At 44.8% G+C, this 20,239-nt stretch overlaps 2 protein-coding genes across 9 annotated transcripts in view; one reads left to right on the forward strand and one right to left on the reverse strand.

Annotated features, from left to right (window-relative positions):
- Nucleotides 1-14,541, reverse strand: part of SERHL2 (serine hydrolase like 2) — a 22,491-nt gene extending 7,950 nt beyond the window's left edge. The window contains exons 1-6 of one of the 5 annotated variants that reach the window (XM_081928696.1): nucleotides 14,243-14,541; nucleotides 3,535-3,684; nucleotides 2,997-3,110; nucleotides 1,920-1,961; nucleotides 1,701-1,720; nucleotides 379-453 (exon numbers count right to left, since the gene is read on the reverse strand). In XM_081928696.1, coding sequence (XP_081784822.1) covers nucleotides 379-453; nucleotides 1,701-1,720; nucleotides 1,920-1,961; nucleotides 2,997-3,110; nucleotides 3,535-3,682 — 399 coding nt within the window. In that variant the 5' untranslated portion in view covers nucleotides 3,683-3,684; nucleotides 14,243-14,541. Of the gene's footprint in view, nucleotides 1-378; nucleotides 454-1,700; nucleotides 1,721-1,919; nucleotides 1,962-2,996; nucleotides 3,111-3,534; nucleotides 3,685-6,191; nucleotides 6,556-6,629; nucleotides 6,778-14,242 lie in introns of those variants that run through there. The other 4 variants (XM_081928695.1, XM_081928694.1, XM_081928693.1 and 1 more) reach the window with 4 other exon arrangements.
- The window catches only part of LOC309379487 (suppressor of cytokine signaling 1-like), an 11,751-nt gene continuing 5,010 nt past the window's right edge, over nucleotides 13,499-20,239 (forward strand). Inside the window, exons 1-3 of one of the 4 annotated variants that reach the window (XM_081928717.1) lie at nucleotides 13,499-14,028; nucleotides 15,435-15,620; nucleotides 17,951-18,102. The gene's annotated coding sequence lies outside the window, so the exon portion shown is untranslated. The remainder of the gene's footprint in view (nucleotides 14,029-15,434; nucleotides 15,621-17,950; nucleotides 18,103-20,239) is intronic. The other 3 variants (XM_081928719.1, XM_081928718.1, XM_081928720.1) reach the window with 3 other exon arrangements.

A 20,239-nucleotide genomic window follows, 5' to 3' on the forward strand; every position in this document is an offset into this window, starting at 1 on the left:
GGGTGGCTGCTCAACTCACATCAGGGTTCCAGCCCACATCTGTGATTTTAAAAATTGCTAATTACATATATTGTGTTTAGCGTCTAGCCTAGGCCTGAGTAAAGCGAATAGTTGTGGTGCTGCATCTACAGCAGCAGCCCTGGGCACTGTCAAAAAGGCACAAGTATTTTGTCCAACCTACTTGCCATGTACCCACTAGCCTTCCACCTTAGAATGGAGGGCAGAGGTGGGGCTGCCTCCCATATGCCCCACACCAGGCTCAACACTACCTCAAAAATAACCACCTTCTATTAGCAAAGAAACTTATATAGCTTCTTCAGTTCATGCCACTTCTCTCAACTATACTGCAAGGGTAGCAAAAAAAATATAGAATTTAACCTGAGGTGCAGGATAAAAACCATACGATTCCACCAGGATCAGCTTGTCCACCAGTTCGGGGAAAATACTAGAGAACTAGGAAGACAGAGGGAAAAAGAAAGGAAGTTTAGCTCTTTTACCGCAGGAACAAAAAGTGTAATTTCTATCACCTCTGCCTAGATATCATTTCTTATTCTCTTGTGTGTTCGTCACAGAAAAAAAACTGTGTTTTGAGAAGAGACATTTCTATATAGATAAGTGAGTTCTGCAACAAAATGTTGCAATGTAGAATACTCCTCTGGAGGATGGTCCAGTCTTTGTCCACTTCCTTTGGTTTTCTATTAAATTTCCAATAGCCAGACAGCATTCCTTGCCTACTGAGCATGCTCAGTCTTCACTGGGCTATTTTTAATTTTAAAAACCCCTCTCTTATTAAGAGTTTGTTTCCTAAATATGTATTTGTACTTCTGAAAAGCTGAGGGTCTTCAGCCTGCCAACCCGTCCCTCTTGGGGATGGATGGTGAAGGTTTGGCAAAATAAAGACTAGCACTCAGAGAAAGGAGACTGCTATTAGTGTAGATAAGTGGGAGCCACAGCAAAGTGTTGCAGTCTATGGTGCTGCTGTTCAAGATCCCAGCCCTTCTATTCCTACTTCCCCCACCCCAAAATTTTATCCTCCACCCTAACTGAGTCAGCATTGTGTGGCCACTTAATTCTCATTGGGCTATTGGGGGGTGTTTCTTGTTTTTCTCTTTTCCCTCGTGCCTACGGGACCACCTCTCTCTCTATGTCCCACAGAGGAACTTACGGTCTTCAAGCAAAAACATCTTGGAGGCTGTGGCTCCGATCTGGTGGAACGCTCTGTCACAAGAGACTAGGGCCCTGCGGGACTTGACATCTTTCCGCAGGGCCTGCAAGACAGAGCTGTTCCACCAAGCCTTTGGCCAGGGCACAGCCTGACCCCGTCCTTTGGCAATCCTCACAGAACTCTAGCCCAATGGTTGCCATTAATTTAATTTGAATTTATTTTATAATGAAATGATTTTAGAATGTTGTACTATTTTATTGTTGTTAGCCGCCCTGAGCCCGGCTTCAGCTGGGGAGGGCAGGATATAAATAAAATTATTTATTATTACTATTACTATTATTATTATTATTATTATTATTATTATTATTATTATTATTATAACACACTTCTGCACAGAATTCTTCCAAGCCTTCTGATATGTTCCTCTTCTGTATGTATGGATGGTGTTGTTCTTGCTACATAATCAGTGGCACTCAAACCCTGAACACTGGAAATAGAGGGAATAATGAAAATGCCCAGATAAGACTATACTCACCATGCCTGCAATACTCCCACCTGTAGGAAAGAAAAGGAAGTCGGGTTTATATGAACACAGAGTATGAACCACAGTGACCACCCATAAAATCCAAAGGGTATAAACTGACCAGCAATGAGAGAACAGGACCATAATTTGATAAGTGAACAAACAAGGAAGGGGGGGGGAGGTGATTATGTGTGAGAAACACCAGCTTCCTCAGGGACAAAAGTCACTTACCCAAACTGTGGCCCATAAGGGTAAACCGATTCCATTTCATTGCTAAAAAAAAAAAAAAAAAAGAGCAAAGGAGAGGCTGAGTTAAGACCAGATAGCCCAGGTTTCACAAGCCCCTTAGCAATCGGCAGCATCACAATACAAACATTAGCCACATCATGGCTCAACTTGGTGCTTCTAGATGTTTTGCACAACAGCTCCCAACAGCCACAGCCAGCACAGCTAGAAATCATAGTGCAAAACATCAGGAAGGCACCAGGTTGGGGAAAGCTAGTGCAGGCTGTCACAGGCAAGAGACAGGTAGGTAGCCATGTTGGTCTGAAGCAGTCGAAAAAAAATTAAAAATTGTCCAGTAGCACCTTAGAGACCAACTAAGTTTGTTCTGGGCATAAGCTTTCGTGTGCATGCACACTTCTTTAGATACTTCTTGAATCTGAAGTCCCTCTAAAAGGGAATGCCTGATTGAGTTCTTTGATAAACAGGCAGCTAACAAGCTGCACAGGAAGAAATGGATGTTGGGAAATTGGGAAATGGTTAATGCTGCAATAGGAGCTAATCCCCTAAATTGCACAGGGAATGTTCATAGAGGCTCAGCTCCAAAAATGCACATTTCCTACAACAAGGCTACGCCCTATGAAATGCGGCTGTGCTTTAGGATCTGAGAAGGGCTTTCACAATTATTAACTTGGTAACAATTTGCCTTCCACAACTAAAAAACAGGAATGATGTCAAAGCTCAATGCCTACTAACCGGTTTTACCAAACTAGATTAAGGTGAAAGGTTTACACCTACTCTTGAGAATTGCTACACTGAGAATTTACAACCTGTAAAACTGTAACTGTATGTATGTGCCAGTTGTGACTAGTGTTTTATTTTAGGGGCTTTGGAGCCTGTCTAATTAAAGCAAGGGCTGCAAAGTTTTATGTCTGGCCTTGAAAGTGGGTTGGGGAGAACTTGCTGGCTTCGGCTGATCAGGAAGTGTGAGAGAAACTGTCTTGACTGCAGCCAGGAGAAATATAGAGCCAGGCCACTGAGAAATTCAAACTGCCTACAGGCTACAAACAAATCCAACAGGCTCACCTGCTGCTACCCTGCGCACGTCACCCACATAATCCATGAAGTGATAGATTGCCCCAGGTGGGCGGTGGGATGACAGGCCGTGTCCTGCAAGATCAATGGCCATGTAGTAACAATCTGAAAGAGAACAAAGGGAAGGGAAACAAGTCAGGTGCCAAACCACACTCCTGTATAGCATACAGTGGTACCTCAGGTTACATACGCTTCAAGTTATATACGCTTCAGGTTACAGACGCTTCAGGTTACAGACTCCGCTAACCCAGAAATATCACCTCAGGTTAAGAACTTTGCTTCAGGATGGGAACAGAAATCGTGCTCCAGCGGCGCAGCAGCAGCAGGAGGCCCCATTAGCTAAAGTGGTGCTTCATGTTAAGAACAGTTTCAGGTTAAGAACAGACCTCCAGAATGAATTAAGTACTTAACCTGAGGTACCACTGTACTACAATTTCATTGTATGAAGTTACTTGTGCACCACAACTAACTATTGTTAGCCAGCTGTTCAAATAAAGGAATAAACACAGGACCCAACGACGAATCCTACCTTTGGGGAGTAAGGGAATGAGCCTGTTGAAAGTGTTTGCATTGTCCAGCCACCCGTGCAAACAGAGGACAGGGCGGCCTTGTGGAGATCCCCATGCCTTGGCTGCAATGTGGCCCCAGGGGACCATTAACTTCACCTCTGAGATCATGTCTGAAATGAAACAACAGGAGCGTCTCCTGGTGATGATAGTGTTACCAGAGAAGGCAGTCTCACCTATGTCTCATAACCACTGGACACCAAGGCTGATCAGTGTGGCATAATGGTTAGAGTGTTGGACTATGAGCTGGGAGACCAGGGTTTGAATCCCCAATCACTGGGTGACCTTGGGCCAGTCATACCATCTCTCATTGCAGGATTGTTGTGATAATAAATTGGGGAGGAGAACTATCTGCACCACCTTGAGAGAAAAGGTGGCATATAAATGTAATAAATAAACAAACAAAAAGTCGATAAACAGATTCTGGCCCCGTGCATCCAGTCACTGAAACAAATATATCAGGCAGCGCTGGTTTGTCTGACTGGCTGCCTCTTCCCACCCCCTTCAGAAAGATTGTAAAGACTGTGTTTTAAGGCAACATTTGCTAGCATGCTACCCTCCAGGTGTTTTGTAATGGCTGGGACTGACAGGAGCTGTAGTCCAAAGCACCTGGAGGGTGCCAGGTTAGTGGCGGCTGTTTCAGGGCATGCTTTTAACATTATCTCCCCACCTCATGGAACTGAGGGCTTCATGGTGCTACAGTTTCAAGTCATTCTAGTTTTTCAGCATCTATTGTTTGCGATCATTTTATGAGCCCTTATTGTGTATGATATACATTGAAATACTCCCCTTTTTTCCTTCCCCTGGGAGAAAAAAAGGAGGGAAGGGTGAATGAGAGAAAGCACACAATGAGACTGACCCTGAACTCTCCCCTCCAATGGTACAATTGTCTTAGAATGTGGTTGCTCCACTGGTTACACAGCACCACCGGATTCCATAGCACTCTGGTCAAGCATAGTTTCCATTTGGTCTTTGCTCCTGTCCGGCTTCTGGTCCAGTAGCAGGGGAGGGCAGAGTGACCCTGCTATCATGGTTAGATCAGTTCCCGGTGAAGTTTGGGCTTGCAGTGATGCAGGAATGAGGGACCCATTGGGATGGTCTGCCCCTATGGATATTTGGAACCTGACAATGATTAAGTGCTTCTTGACTCAGTGAGTTTCTGCTGCTCTTCCCCAAAGTTCCAGAAGCTTCTCAACTCATTGCCAGGCAAGGAAACATACAGAAGATGATGGGCTTCCAGGATTAGCTTAAGGCCAAAGGCTGACCCACCACACCCCAACAAAATGTCTCTGAGCATGTCAGAGGTGATCAAGAGGAATGGTGCTTGCCTTTCCTGCCTCAGCCAACATGAGCCATCATTCTTTTACACTCACCTACTGATGGGGGCTACCAAGTCCAATAATAACAATGATGATAGTAATAATGATAATGATGATGATAATAATTTTATTATTTATACCCAGCCCGTTTGGCTGGGTTTCCCCAGTCACTCTGGTTGGCTTACAGCAAATACAAAAACACAGTAGAATGTTGCTAGTGACATCTACATTTATGGGATGCTGATGACATTTCACAAGTCTCAATATTCAGGGTCTTATTCTGTTTGCAGTGCAGCCTTTGCCCACCACTGGCGCGCACACACACCACAAACGCCATTAGAAAGCAAAATTTACTGCACAATTAACCATTTGGAAGGCTTTTCAAGGCTGCCTCAAACCAAAGCCTGGCATTGAGGTGGAACCTTTAGGTGTCTGTTTTGCCCAGGCTCACAACTCCCTTCCCACAAGAACCAACGTAGGTGGGAAACAGGACCCCTGCTTCAAAAACCCAGTACATTTATGAGCACAATTCAAAGTGTTGGTGCTGGCCTTTAAAGCCCTAAACGGCCTTAGCCCAGTATACCTGAAGGAGCGTCTCCACCCCCATCGTTCTGCCTGGACACTGAGGTCCAGCTCTGAGGGCCTTCTGGCGGTTCCCTCCCTGCGAGAAGCGAAGTTACGGGGAAACAGGCAGAGGGCCTTCTCGGTGGTGGCGCCCGCCCTGTGGAACGCCCTCCCATCAGATGCCAAGGAAATAAATATCTGACTTTTAGAAGACATCTTAAGGACAGCCCTGTTTATCGAAGTTTTTAATGTTTGATGTTTTATTGTGCATTTAATTCTTTTGGGAGCCACCCAGAGTGGCTGGGGACATGGGCGGGGTATAAATAACAAATTGTTGTTGTTGTTGTTATTAAAAGCAGCCTAAGTGGAAATGGTATTTTTACCTCCATAGAGCACAGCTGACATCAAAACTGAGAAACAAGTTTAACTGCAGGTGCCTAAAAGTTACCAATACATATTTGAATCAATGCTATTGCATCAGTACTTATATGGTTATTGTGTAAGAGAGGAGGAAAATGAGAAGATAAGGCAGCCGCAGTTTACCTGTTTACTCGTTGACCTCTCACACCCTTATGCAATGCTGGACACAACATCGGAGAACTACTGACTAACCTACTTTTACTGCACGCATCTGTGCCCGTACATCCCATTAATTTTCTTAATTAAGCTCAATTTCTAAAACAAGCCCACTGGGGTCAGGACTATCTATAAAGCACAATAAAGTTGTGAATCTGTACCGGTGAATGGCTCGGGTGGCGAAGGGCAGGGTCGGCGGCCGCTGCACATGCTCAGAGGCACCCTCTTCTCCATTGCGTCTCACACAGAGACCCAGCATAGAATTGTCGAGTCAGACGCCGTGGACTTTGCAACAAGTTGTGCCGCCCGCGGCCTGCCTAGTTGTCGCCCCCTAACAATCCCGAACACTCAAGAATGCGCGTGAAGGGCTCGAAAAGTGTCTGTCGGCGTTTTCCTACGAGAACTAGAGCTGGGCAGGCCCACGGAGGGGACTTTCTCCCGTCTCCAAAGCTGCTGACCCAGCGCCAACTCTGCCGAGCATTAACAAAGTGGAAGGCTGAAAACTCTGCTTAATAATTAAGAGGGGGAAAGTAACGGCGCGAAAGTACGAGGCACGGGACCCGCAGGGACCGCTGCAATGATCCGGCCAAGTCACTCACCGCGGGACGCAGATCTCTGGCTTTCAAGCTGTGCGAAGAAAAGCAACTCTCTCCCCCATCTGCAGCTGCCGGAACCAGAGAGAAAGACTTCCCTCTGTGCGGCGAGATGCAAAGAGCAAGCTTGCAGCTCTTAAAGGGACCGGGCGCTCGTTCCTTCTGCCTTTTCCTTGCTCTGGAATTCAGAGAGCGTCCTATGCAACCCTAGGCAAGAACTGAATCCTATTGTCAGCTTGTGCATGTTTACTTGGAAGGTAGCCCCATTATGCTCAACGGGGCTTACTTCCAGGTTAAGTTTGCACAGGCTAAGACTGCATGGAGGAAATCTCATTGAACATTTCCAAACTTAATTTCCAGTAAATATGATTGCATGGGGTTGCCCTGTAAAATGTAAGTTGTAACTGGGATGTTTGATCCTGACCAGGGGCCTGAAAGGAAGCTGGCTTATGAAATGGTGCAGCAAGGAGCATCATGGGTTGAAATCATCATTTGTCACTGGTATAGCTTGAAATGTGCAAAATATTTTACCATCTTCGTTTATATATTTCCACTGTTTTGAGCTGTCTGTCACATGTACAACTATCTGCCTGTTGGACAGAAGCTGTGTGTATCCAAGGTGCAATAAGACCCTGGCTCTCTACGAATAATTTTGTTCCCTTGAGCCTACGGTGGCTGACCTGGAAAATCTGAGAGGATGGAGGATGAGGCCTTTGGGGATGTTATAGCTATGTCCCACTCCAGGGATGATAGTTTCCCTGCTGTAGGAAAAATAAGGACCCCATGCACCTTTTTAGCTTCCCTGACTGAACTAAACTGCTGCAGTTTGGATCCTATCTGTTTCCATCCCCGGTACTGGGTAGCCTAGCCTTCACACACCTGGGTGTGTGCCTATGCATACACCTTGTTATCCCTATAAGCACTGCATCCAAAACCTCAGTTTACTGGGTAGATTCAAGCCGCCTTGTCACAAAGAGAGGCATTTTGCTCCTAACAAAATACATAAATTGAAGCTAACAGCTCCAATGGTCCAATGTAGCCTCCCCTGGTGGCCACTACAGGTGAGTTCAGCCTTGAAAGTTGAATAATTGCTGTCCCGTTATAATTAGCGAGCAAAACATGATGGGGAACAGCTGGAGTCACTATGGATTCATACCAGCTTCCAATCCACAGTGGTACAGTAAAAGGCTCCATTCTCTTGTTTGCAGCAAAAACCAGTGAAACATTTTCATGTGGCCAGTGAAATATTTTCATTTCTGAGCTGGAGTTGTAGCTGCCAGCTTTCTTCTAGCAGTGCCCTGGCCTGCTGCCTTTAACTGTTGTGTCATCAGAAGCAGAAGAAATGTCCTCTGCTTCTTGTACATGCCAGGAAAAGCTTTACCTTCTGAATTCCAGTTGGCACAGAATTTATGGTAAGGCACATCAGCCTGGCCAGAACGAAGACTGCAGACCAGTGAGGAAAGTAGTTATTGTTTCTCCTATTCACATTTGTTTAACACAAATGCATGGTTCCCCACAATATTTGAGAGGAAATTGTGACAAGCAAGGCTCTGGTACAAACACAGCTCTAGCTTAATAGTCCATAGAAACATCACCTATCAGGCTTAGCCGGCAAATAATTCAGAGGTTGCCTGACATTGAATCAACACTTAAAAAACTAAATCAATCCTAGTAAAATTCATTTGCAAAGATTATTTTGAATGGATCAGGTGTGTGTGCGGTATTTAGCAGCTTTCCCATGAGACCCAAGTTCCACTAAGTCAATCAGCTCTTAGTGGAACTCGGACCTTACTGGAAAGCAATGAATACCACACACCTCTTCATTCAAAATAACCCTAGTAAATGATTTTTACTGGACAAGCTGAATGATCTAAGCATCACATCATCAACGAGGGAATCAATGTTCATTTAAGGGAACAGGCTCGGAAAAGTGATTGTAATATACTTAATAGAATGTAATATACTTAACAGATGGAGCATCAGATTAAGCATCAACAGGAAATCTTGTGTGAAGCAACATCTCCTGCATTCAGAGCCAGCCTTACCCTTAGCCAGAGTGAGTCTCCTTAGATTGTCTCCTGTGAATAGAGCTATTCAGTGCAGGTTGCCCTGAGGCAATACCTGGTCTGGGCTTTAAACTTAACAAAAGAGTGTGGTGATGTGTTTCCATGGTAACTTAATTATTAAAGCATTTTCTGAATGGCTAACAGAGGTGCTGCCAGCTTTGAGGGGGCCTTCAGAAAGGTGCTTGCTTTGGGGGGAGGGGGAAGCTACCATGGCCACATCCCTCTTCTCCTCCCCTCCACTGCTTGTGCCCCACTTTTTGTTTTTACCTGGGGTAGTCACCTGCAGTGGTGGTGGGAGCACACTTTTCTTTCTCCTTCCCTGGCTAGTTGGCTATTCAAGGGGGCAAGGCTACCTGGCAGCACTATAGTGGGAGCCTCCCAAAGTGGCTGGGGAATAAATAATAAATTATTATTCAATTATTATTATAATGATAGCACTATCAATGTGCATGGTGCTTTAAGTATTAGCGGACAAGTTCCTACGCTGAGTAACAATCAATCTGAAACACAACAGAAGGGAGATAAAACAGGGAAGGACATGAAGATAGAGGTTTCAAAGTCTGATGAAGGTGGTCCTGAATTCATGCCTTGGTCAAACCAACAGTGGGCATTCAGAAACACATAATCGGCTGCTAGAGAACACTAGCCCAGCTCCATTGCATTTTTGCTTTCCTGTATTGTCTCTCACTCTACAACTTGCCCACAGCTGACTATCAAGACATTGCAAGGCCAGTTTCTCTTCTGCATCCATTCAGACAAAATAATACTCACTGGTTAATAGATAACACCAAGAGACTGACCTCTTCTGTGTGATCTTCTGCCTAGCACCAGACTTACACATACCCAGAGCCTAGAACCTCTCTACAGTATTGAGAATGAGGAACAGGGGTTTTTGTCCTTAACTGACCTTGGACCACCCCCTCTCCAAATGCAGCACGATTTCAAAAGCACTTCTATTGACAGATGCATTATTGGACTGGCCTTTTCAAATACTGGCTTAGTGCAACTCTGGAATTCATGAACCTTTGGACTTTCATACATTTTTGGACAAACTGGTCCATAGACACTTTGCCTAACTTACTCCTGGAAGCCACTGTTTGGTGATGACTTTGCACCACTGTGCTCCATGGTGTTTTCTTGCTACAATCTGAGAACATGAAATTCATTTGCCCTTGGATTTACCCTCTCATGGAGGATCCCCGTTCTGTCTTCTGCTGAAGTGCTTTTGACAGATTGCAAGGAAGGAAAGTTTAAAAACTAACCAGCACCCTCTTCCCCTCTCAATTTCTCCCTCTTGTCAGTGCTGCCAGCTCTCACCCTTTTCTCTCCATATACACTATACTGCATTTGGCTCACTGCTGCTTCCCCCTCCCATCTGGGATAGTTTTCAGTAATTGATCTTGCAGTTGCTCCATGAATAAAATCCCTTTTCTGGAAAAGCGCTGATTTCCTCTTTCCCTCTCAGGAATTGTACAGGATACCCTATATTACTGAAACTACAGAGTTCCTTGTGTGCTCCTACTGATCTGGTTAAACCTACTAGTTTTGGGGTGCCAGCTGCACTGGACTGACAGGAGTCTGTTCTCAGGCACAAATAAAATATTAAGAAAAGCAAAGGTTTCCATAACAATCATCTGGCATCACAATAACATCAGGTGGCACATTTTTGCCCATTAAACTGCAATTAAACTGGCAAAAGCACAGCCCTGCGCTTTGCAAGCACTGATGATCAGCTGATTGTTGGGGCTTACAAAGCACCATATAGGGGCTTTACTTGGGGTTTTGCAAGTCCTTTTTCTGCTCAGCTTTACCTGCCCTATAGATAAAGGGACCCCTGACCAGTTGTGACCAACTCTGGGGTTGCAGCGCTCATCTCGCTTTATTGGCTGAGGGAGGCGGTGTACAGCTTCCGGGTCATGTGGCCAGCATGACTAAGCCACTTCTGGCGAACCAGAGCAGCGCATGGAAACGCCGTTTACCTTCCCGCCGGAGCGGTACCTATTTATCTACTTGCACTTTGACGTGCTTTCAAACTGCTAGGTTGGCAGGAGCAGGGACTGAGCAACGGGAGCTCATCCCGTCGCGGGGATTCAAACCGCCAACCTTCTGATTGGCAAGTCCTAGGCTCTGTGGTTTAACCCACAGCGCCACCCACGTCCTATACCCAGTGCTTTTCTTTGGGGGAGGGAGGAGGAAATGTGCCAATGCTCACCACAACGTTGTTACAGTTAGTGCTACGATTTTGACCAGTGTAGGGAGGGAAAGGTGCAGGTACTGTGTATCCTTGAGTACCCCCAGAAATACCTGACTTAATACATGATCACTCTGGCACCACAGCAAAATCCCGCCAGCCGCCTGGGTCCCAAATGGGCTTCCTATCTGAAAAGAAAAGTAGGTTTCAGACATGTCTAGGGACATTGGGATCAAACAAGCATGGTAACCCATTTGGACAGGGAGAAATGTGTGTCATGGGCTTTGGTTCTTTCTCCACCAGCATCAAAAAGGAATCACTTTCCTGGAAAGCCTTTGTCACAGTTCCTTAATGAACTGGTTTTGTCCTAGAGGAGGAGGGGAGGAGCTTCTGTGAAAAGACCCACTAATCTGCTTCCTGGCAGGAGGAAAATTGGCTCAATCTTTCACTTACCAAAATATAAGGATTCTTAAAGGAAGCTGTAAAGAGAAAGATGTAGTGTAAATCTATTTATTAAAAAGAGCTACAGCCCTCTTTCCTTTTTTTAAACAATCCCAGATATAAAGCGGTGTTACAATTTTTAATGAATATATTCCAAATAATATTTGTTTGGAAAATGTTACAAGCAGTGGGGGTTTTTTCTGGCGGTACTCCAGGGTATACAGTACTGGCAGCTCCCCCCCCCAAAAAATGTTAAAAGTGCGGCATTTATTATAACAACCTCATGATGAGTACCAGCACCATATACACTGGTTACGAGCATATTTCAGGTGCATTGTATTTCAGTATTATTTTGAGATTTCTAGCTTTTGCTAATTTATCCAGAGACTCAAAATCCTAGGCAGCAATGGCACAAGTAGGGTAGAAACATATGGAAACCCAGAAACCATCTGATGACTCAGGAGGATTGTTTTGTCTCCTTGGCAGGTGCTTCTGTCAAAGCCTTGGTTGATCTCTGGAATCAAGAAATGTTGACAGAAGGTACTGCTGAGCACCCACCAGGCAGAACTTGGGGTGATTAAATGGTAGGTATGATGGAGACTAGATATGGAGAAAGGAGGCTTAGACTAGAGTTTATGTTAGGACCTCTTGCGGTAATGAATTCGAGTTTGACTATGCACTGTGTACAGTAATACTTCCTTTTGCTTGTTCAGAATATTCTAACATTCAGCTTCACTGGATGGTTGTGGGTTGTAATACTGAGAGGGAGAAAAGTTTCTCTCTGCCAATTCCCCCCCCCCCCAACTTCCTGAGTCCCTGTACAATTTGATGCAACTTGGATGCCACAGTTAGAGCAAATCCAGTGGATGGAACTTCAGCAACCGCATGTCATGAATACTTCTCAGTTTTTGAAGTCCGATAATGTGGAAAGGATACATAGGAGGTACAAAGTCAACTACCCGCAAACCTCATTCTTGTCTGCTCTCGATTGCTACCAAGAGCGCTTTTGGTCACTCTGGACTGGGATCCAGCTGCATCTGTTCCTAGAGAAGTCAGATCTATCTAGTGCCAATTTTCTAGGAAAAGAGGTGCCAGAACTCTCCATGAACACCTCCCTTGTTTTCTTAGAATGACAATGGCACCCACCTGAGAGGTGCCGGAGCTGAGTTCTGGCTGAAAAAGAAGCCCTGGAGCTATCCATGGTGACACCCCCTTCTGTTCTATCAAGACCAGATTACTGCAATGTCCTCTACATGGACCACCTCTGAAAAACACCCAGGCATGGGTCACTGGCCCAGAATCTGATAGTATGTTACCAGGAGCTAGTTCTTGGGGAGGGGGCACATTACACCTCTGTTAGAATAGTTGCATCAGCTTCTGGATTGTTTCCAGGCACAATTCAAAGTGCTGATTTTTTAACCCTTTAAAGCTGAAAACAACTTGGGTCCATTATATTATTCTATTTATTTTTGCTTCTGCTGCTAATTTTATTTTTGATTGCTACTAATATTATGGTAATTGTGCTTTTAATGTTACTGTCTGCTGCCTTGGGACTAGAGTGAAAAGCAGACTACAAATACTTAAAATGCTGCCTTCTCCCTTACGAGCCTCCCTGCTCTTTAAGACCAGCAGGGCAGCCTCTTCACTTGGTCCTGACCCTGGCTGAGCGAGCACATCCAGCAGGTACATAGGATAAGGTCTCTCTGTGGCAATAGCGACAGTATGGAACTCTCTGCCTAGTAAGGCCTGACTTTGCTCTGGCTCTGATGACCTGTCATATGGTTAAGAAGATATGACCTTCCCTGTCCTGCCGCTGCCCAGATTCGTTTTTTTAAGGATGTTGTTGGAAGCCCCCTGTTGAGCATTTAAATAAAAAAAACATTGAAAGGTGGGCTAAAAATACGTGGGCTAAAAATACAGAGTAGTTAATAAATGTATTTAAACTGAATTAATTTATCGATTGTCTCATTAAAAAGCAAACGAGTAAACAGCTACCGGTTTCTAATCCTTGGCATTAAATTTGCTTTTGTAGTTTGTAGGATTTTGCTTGCCACGCTCTGTAGCAGCCTCAAGTGCACAGAGCATCAGGCACTAGGACAGGTGGCCTTGGGCCAATTGCTCTCTCTTCACTTAACACAGGATTGCTATGAAGATGAGAGAGAGAGAGAGAGGCGTCACACGGGCGGGGAGAAGAAGCGGAGTAGGGAAGAAGAAGCCCCCCTCCTTTGCGTTTCTGAGTAAGGGGGGCAATTGCGAGTTGTCCCTTAAGTGCCCATTCCTGGAACGAGGAACTTGGAGGCCGGTTCCTTGGGCAGCGCGCAAGCTTCCCGCACGCGACGCGCTGCAAAACTGCTGCACCCCCCGCCCCCCCTCCGCCGGGAAGTCCGCGCGCCGGGAGCTGGAGCTGCGCGTTGCTCTCGCTCGGAAGAGCTCCGCAGTTCCCAAATCTTACTCTTCATTTGGTTCCTTGTCTTATTTTTTTAATTACTCGATTGGGGGGGGGCGGGACTTTTTTCTCCCACCCTTCACTGCAAAAAGAAATCGAGAGGTTTGGTGGGGGTTTACCCCCATTAAACAGCCAAAGAGAGGCATTCACAGTTTTGCAAATTGAGTACATTTCTTTCTCCATGCTCAAACCTTTCAGGGTTCGCCAGCAAGAGGAAAGCCAGCGAAAAGATTCGCCTGCTTTGTAACAAAGTGCAATGAAGTAAGTACGCAAAGTTCCTTTTGTGTTTTTTTGAGCTGCTTCAGGGAAGAGGGGGCGACTGGAAGCGGAGGTTTTTTTGGGGGGGGGGCTATAGGGAATATCTGGTTCCCCTACCAGTTAAGCCACCGACGTCATGAAGGTAAGAGCCAGACTGAAGCTGCAAACTTAACCCCACATACCTGGGAGGAATCCCCATTGAATTCATAAGACTTACTAGAGAGTAGCCGTGCTTAGGATCCGGGTGCAAGCAAGTTAAGTTTGGGTCTCCTTGAAATCGAAGGTGCTGATGTTAAATCCTGACTGGGACCCAAGTTCCATGGACTTAGACTGGATCCAGCCCTATATCTATAACTGACAAAACTGGCCGTTCTCCTAAGTGTTGCTTCTGTTTTCCCGCGCAAGGCTTTCGGATCGCTGCCGAAGCACGCAAACGGTGCGCCCGGCTCCCCTCCCGCGCTCGAAGGCGCCCGGGAGCCCACGGAGTCAGCCGCCAGCCCCGCAGACAAAGCGCTCGGCTGCCCCGGCGCCGCCAAGGCAGGCAGGAATGCCGCGGAAGGATCCGCAGCTGGGACCAATTAGTGTGTGTGGGGGGGGGGGTTCCTGCGAGCTGATCTGGCGGCGGGAACCGCGCGGTGGAAAGAGACCTGGTTCCCCCCTTCTGTTTCCCTCCCCCTCCGATGGAAAGCTGTGCTGTTAGTTACCCCTGCCTGCTTCAAACGGGTTGTTTGAGTCACATCTCGGGAAGGAAGCAGTGGCTAACCTCAAAGCCTTTTTTAATAGCTCCTGGAGATGAAGAGAGACTGCAGAAGTAGTTAAACAAGAACAGATGTTGGTGTTGCAAACACCGTGCCCTTGATTTAGAAGTCCGGACTTGATTTAGAGCAGCTAACCCTAGAAAGCTGTAGAAATCTGGTGGCAATCGCCTAATCAAGAAGAGCCCCTGCAGGATCAGGCCCAAGACCAGTCTGGTCCAGCCTCCTGTTCTCGCAGTAGATAACCAGATGCTTATGGGAAGCTCACAACAAGTAGGGCCTGAGTGCAAGAGATACTCCCCACTTGTGGTTCCTAGTCATTGGGACTCTGCCTTTGGTATTGGGCATGGGTAGGCAAACTAAGGCTGGGGACCGGATCCAGCCCAATCACCTTCTAAATCCAGCCTGTGGATGGTCTGGGAATCAGCATATTTTTACATGAGTAGAATGTGTGCTTTTATTTAAAATGCATCTCTGGGTTATTTTTTTTTTCCAAAATATAGTCCAGCCCCCCACAAGCTCTGAGGGACAGTGGACTGGCCCCCTGCTGAAAAAGTTTGCTGACCCCAGGAATTGAAGATAACAGCCATTGTATCTTCCATGGATTTGCCTAACTCTCTTTTAAAGCTGCTGGTTATTTCTGCATTTTTTTAGGAGCCAATTCCAATATTCAGCTTCATTGGATGGCTGTGGGTTCTAATACAGTATTACAAAGAGGGTGAGAGAGAGATGCTCTGTGTCCACTTTCTTCATCCTCTGAATGGTCTTCCTGGTCGTCTTACCCCAGATGTTTACTTGGAAGAAGGGTCCTCTTTCTTCACTGAGACATATGCCACTTAAGTAAGTATGCATCTGATTGTTGCTTTAAAGTCTTTGCAATGTGACTTAGAACAGTTGGTGTCGCTTCTGTGCATTGTGCTACCACTTCAGGGGCTCCCACTTGGAATAGGCTTGCTAAACCCAGGCTAGTTCACTGGGAGCTCCTTGAAGTTCTTCTTCAAAGCTTAGAAAAGCATAAAATTGGAGCTGGATGGGGCATTGGAGATCCTTTAATCCAGTCCTGTGCTCGGTGCTGAATTTTGTAACACACGCATCCCTGAGAAATGGCTGCTTAGTATTATCTTGCCATGCCCTGTTTTAAACACATAATCTGCTTCTATCAAAGCAAGTGTTCGTTTGTTGGTCACTTGGAAGACTGCTCTTCAGTTGCCAAGTAATCTGAAAATAATTGTAAAATGCAGGTGCTGTAATATAGGGGGCTGCAACTCGACACATTGTAACTAGTGTTTTTATTCAAAATATAATTATATTTTGAAATCTAGGAATCTCTATGTATGGTAATACTGGATTTGTTGGCAAGCTCTTGGCTGTAAGCTGGTACTACTGAGTACTACTAAGCTAGTACTAATATTTATGTTGCTTGTGCCTGAGTAATTGCATTATATGACACAAAGGATGGGATTGTTTGGAGCAGGAGGTTACCTAATACTACTGCTTAGCACTTGGAATACTGTCTACTGGATGCTATACCTCAAAAGGGGTTTTGTGGAGCTGGAGAAAGTTCAGAAAAGGGCAACCAAAACAGTCCCCCGTGAGAAGTTAAAATGTTTGCGGATTTTTGGTTTAGAAAACTGATTTGATTGGGGAAAGTGTTTTCTTCCTCTCTCGTGAAATTAGAGCTGAATCTTGGGGAGATATAGGACGGACAAAAGGAAAGACTTCACAGCACAATTCACTACTACAATGTGACAGTAATGGCTGCCTCCTTGGATGGCTGTAAAGGCTCCTCCTAGTCAGGATAGCTCTGTTACCTCCAGTATCGGAGCCCATGTGCCTCTGGATACCAATTTATTGGGGAACACAAAAAGTGCCATTGCAGTCATTGTTCAAAACATCCTTCGCCTTTCCTTAAAATGTGCTGTATTGTCAGTATTTTTTGTTATTTTATCTGCATTCCTAAAATGGTGTTCTAGTCAGAGATGCTCTATGTGCTCCAAAGTGCTTCCGCCCCATTAATGCGGGGGCAAGATGCTAGGAAGGGTTAAGGGAAGGGTGAGATTTCTTGGGCATGAATTTTGAGGGAGTTCTCCCTTAGTAAAAGATATAATTTGGAGCTGCTATGTTCTGTGTTCCTGTGTGGAAAAAGTGGGGTCATGTGGATTTACGAAGTTCGGACTATATCCATTTGGTATAATATTGGTATTTTGAGAGCAGGTGACTAATGAATATGAACATATCTATGTTCTCAAGAGCAGCTGGAAGGTTGCCATATTTCAAAAAGTAAAATTGTTGAGATTTTTTAAAAAAATAAGCTTTTGAGGGGAAACCTAACCCCAAAACAGTGATATTTTAGGCTGTTTACGCTGCTTTTTCCATTGCATTGCCATACATCCGGGTTTTCCCTGACATTTTGACTGTTCGGCAAAATTCCCCGGGCACCATTTTTGTGCCCGAAAACCAGGACATGTCAGGAATATTCCTGACGTATGGCAAGCATAGAGTAGCACCACTTACCACTTTGCATTAGTTTGTAACAAAATCTGGTCAGTCACAATATGAGTGTGAGGTGTAATTTGGTGCACTGTTGTTGGTATTAAATAGTTGTTTAACATAGTCCGATGAGGAGTGCTGCATTGTAACCAAAATAGTAGATCCAAATGCTTTACTTGAATGTTAAGACTCGAAAAACTTAACATTTTGATGAATAAACCATCTTCCATTTTGTTCGGATTGAGAAATAAAACAAATGAACCTCCTTTGGTTGCATTGGCAACACATTCCTATAATGTTCCTGTTCGGTCCCAGAACTGATGCATAACCCCAAAATTCCTGCATTCCTACCTTGTGCATTGATTCCAGTGGCATAAATTAATAAGTCCAAGGTAGCATCTTTCCTTAAGTGTGGAGCCCATGCTTATCTTTCTGTAAGGACAGCTGACCCCATTCTGAGTTTGAAGTGGTTGTATAGAACAGATTACTGCCTCAAATAACCATGATTAGATCTTCATTGCTGTTTTATACTTATAATCAAATGTCTCATAACATTGCAAGATGTGATTATTTCAATCACATAATTCATTTATAATAATTACTTGTAAACTAACTAAATAAAAAAAAGGTAACATGCATTTGGAGGTGCTATCGTTTTCTCTCTCTGCCTTTTTAATCAGTGTGAAGATATCACAGGCTTTCTCTGGCGGTTTAATTATAGACTGGCAGCCGCTCTTCATGGCTATACTTCGTTGGGGAGCTGACAGGCTGTTAGCAGGAAGAACCTCTCATACGAGTTTGAGTCAGCACGCTTCCAAGAACTGCTTTCAAGGTACTTGATAATGCATGTTCTCTCCTGTTCTGCTGTGCTGCTTTCTCCCCTAGTATCTCTTATGCTTTTCGATGTTTGCAGCTTCTATATTTTAGGCCCTCTTATCACTTTTGCTATTTGTTAATTTTTTTAAGTATTTATGTACCGCCCTCTCATAGAATACCAGGATAGGGCACAGCAACATAAAACTCAACACACACACGCGCAACAGTGCAGAACAATAAATTTGCTAGCTAAGATTCTTCACCTTCACAGTTTGGACTTTCGGTATCATCTTTGTGTGATAAGATGCCTCTCAGTTGGCAAACTTCATTTCTGCTCCAGTCTAGAGTCAGACTTTGGGAGTTACTTTTTTGTTTGTAGTATCAGGTTCTCTCCCCGCCCCTGCCACCCCAATCAGGAGAGCAAATGGGGAGTACAAAAGTCCCAGTTCATATATAACTGTTCTTTGTGCCAGTCATACTGTGCGACAGGAACTGATTTTGCAGCGCAGCCCACGTCTACTCAGTATTTGCAGCTTGGTCAGAGCATGGCCTCTCTCTCTCTTTGCTCTTGCATTCCATAACTTCAGCAACTTTTTTCACATCCCCAAGAATTAATGCACTTCTGGGTCAGTTCCCTTATAAGGAGAGAATACTGTAGAAATTGTGTTTTTTTTAATTGCCGTGTGTGAAAAGGAACATTTTCTCAGAATCACAATCCTTATGTAGGCAAAATGGGAGATAGCAGGAGGCTTGGGGGGAAACCCAAGTTTTGCAAAAGTACAAAGAAACTTTTTGGGGTGGGGAGAATGGCTCCATTCATGTCAGCAGGCTAGGGGAAACCCATGCTTTGCAAACATGCAAAGCGACTTCAGGGGAAAAACTAAAAGAGAAAAAATTCTTCAACAACCCAGTGAAGTTGGAGCGTGTTCAGTGGTCACAGGATGGTGAGTCTGTGCGCATGGAGTGGAGGAGGGGAAGGAGGGTGGTGGTAATAGAATGGAGTATCCTAGAAAAAAACTGTGGCTGGAAGGAATCCTGAATACAAACTTTTCACACTGCAACATTTTGTTTTAGGATCTACTTCTATCTGTTCATTTACAAATATGCAAGGTGGGACGAGTCTTAAGTTGAATCTGGGTTGATTTTGCAACTCCTCATCACCACTCTAGTTTGCTTTTTGCCTACCAGCTGCAAAACTTGGAACTCTTTCTCTTACTCCTAAAATTCAAACTGTTCTCCATCCTTTGGTGTGTGCACACAGAGACCACTGATTTCAGACTCTGCCCTGAGCAATAGTTGTGACCTTTGCAGTGCCCTTGAGTAGGCATGAACCATCAAAAGCCATAAAAGAAGCTGTCTGTCTGTCTGTCTATCTAATCTTCTTTTGATGCCCCACAAAAGCATTCCCCTAACACCAGGATGTGAATATGTTTGCTTTAGATTCCACTCCAGAGATTCTCTTTTAATTTTACATCAGTATTGCTAATGGGCTCACATTGTTTCCTTTTTAATCCATCTCCCATGTTAAGAATATCTCAAAAATATAATCCCTTGTAGTATACTATAGGCTAGGACAAATGGTGTAAGAAGCCTTTTTTTCTTTTCCTTTCTCTGAAGCTTATAACCTACCTTCCTTCAAGGAGCTCAAGGTGTTATATACATGCACAATTTATCACATTTTTCCATGTATAAGACGACCTTTTTTTTGAATTTTTTTGTGATAAATTGAGGGTCGTCTTATACACGGGTTAATATGCTAAGTAAGCGAGGGCTGGTGCTGCGGCAGTAGCAGGGAAATGTTGGAGAGGAGGCTGCTTACCCGTTCTTCCCAGCTTAGGAAGAGTATTTGGTGAGTGCCAGTATGTGGTGTATTGCGGCACCAGTTCTGTCAGCCAGAGTGAGGGATCACCGAAAAGCTGCTCAACAGCTCAGCGAACTTGCAAAAGAAGCTCAGCAACTGTTGAGGGCTCCAAAAAATAGGGGTCGTCTTATACATGGGGTCGTGTTATACACGGAAAAATACGGTATCTTCAAAACAACCCTGTGAGGTAGGTTAAGTTGAGAGACAGTAACACACTGAGGTTCCTGAGTGGATATTTGAACCTTGGTCTGCCAAATCCCAGCCTAAGGGCTCACCCACATGGAAGTTTAAT

This window comes from Podarcis melisellensis, assembly GCF_964234715.1.
Source record: "Podarcis melisellensis genome assembly, chromosome: 10".
NCBI lineage: Eukaryota > Metazoa > Chordata > Lepidosauria > Squamata > Lacertidae > Podarcis > Podarcis melisellensis.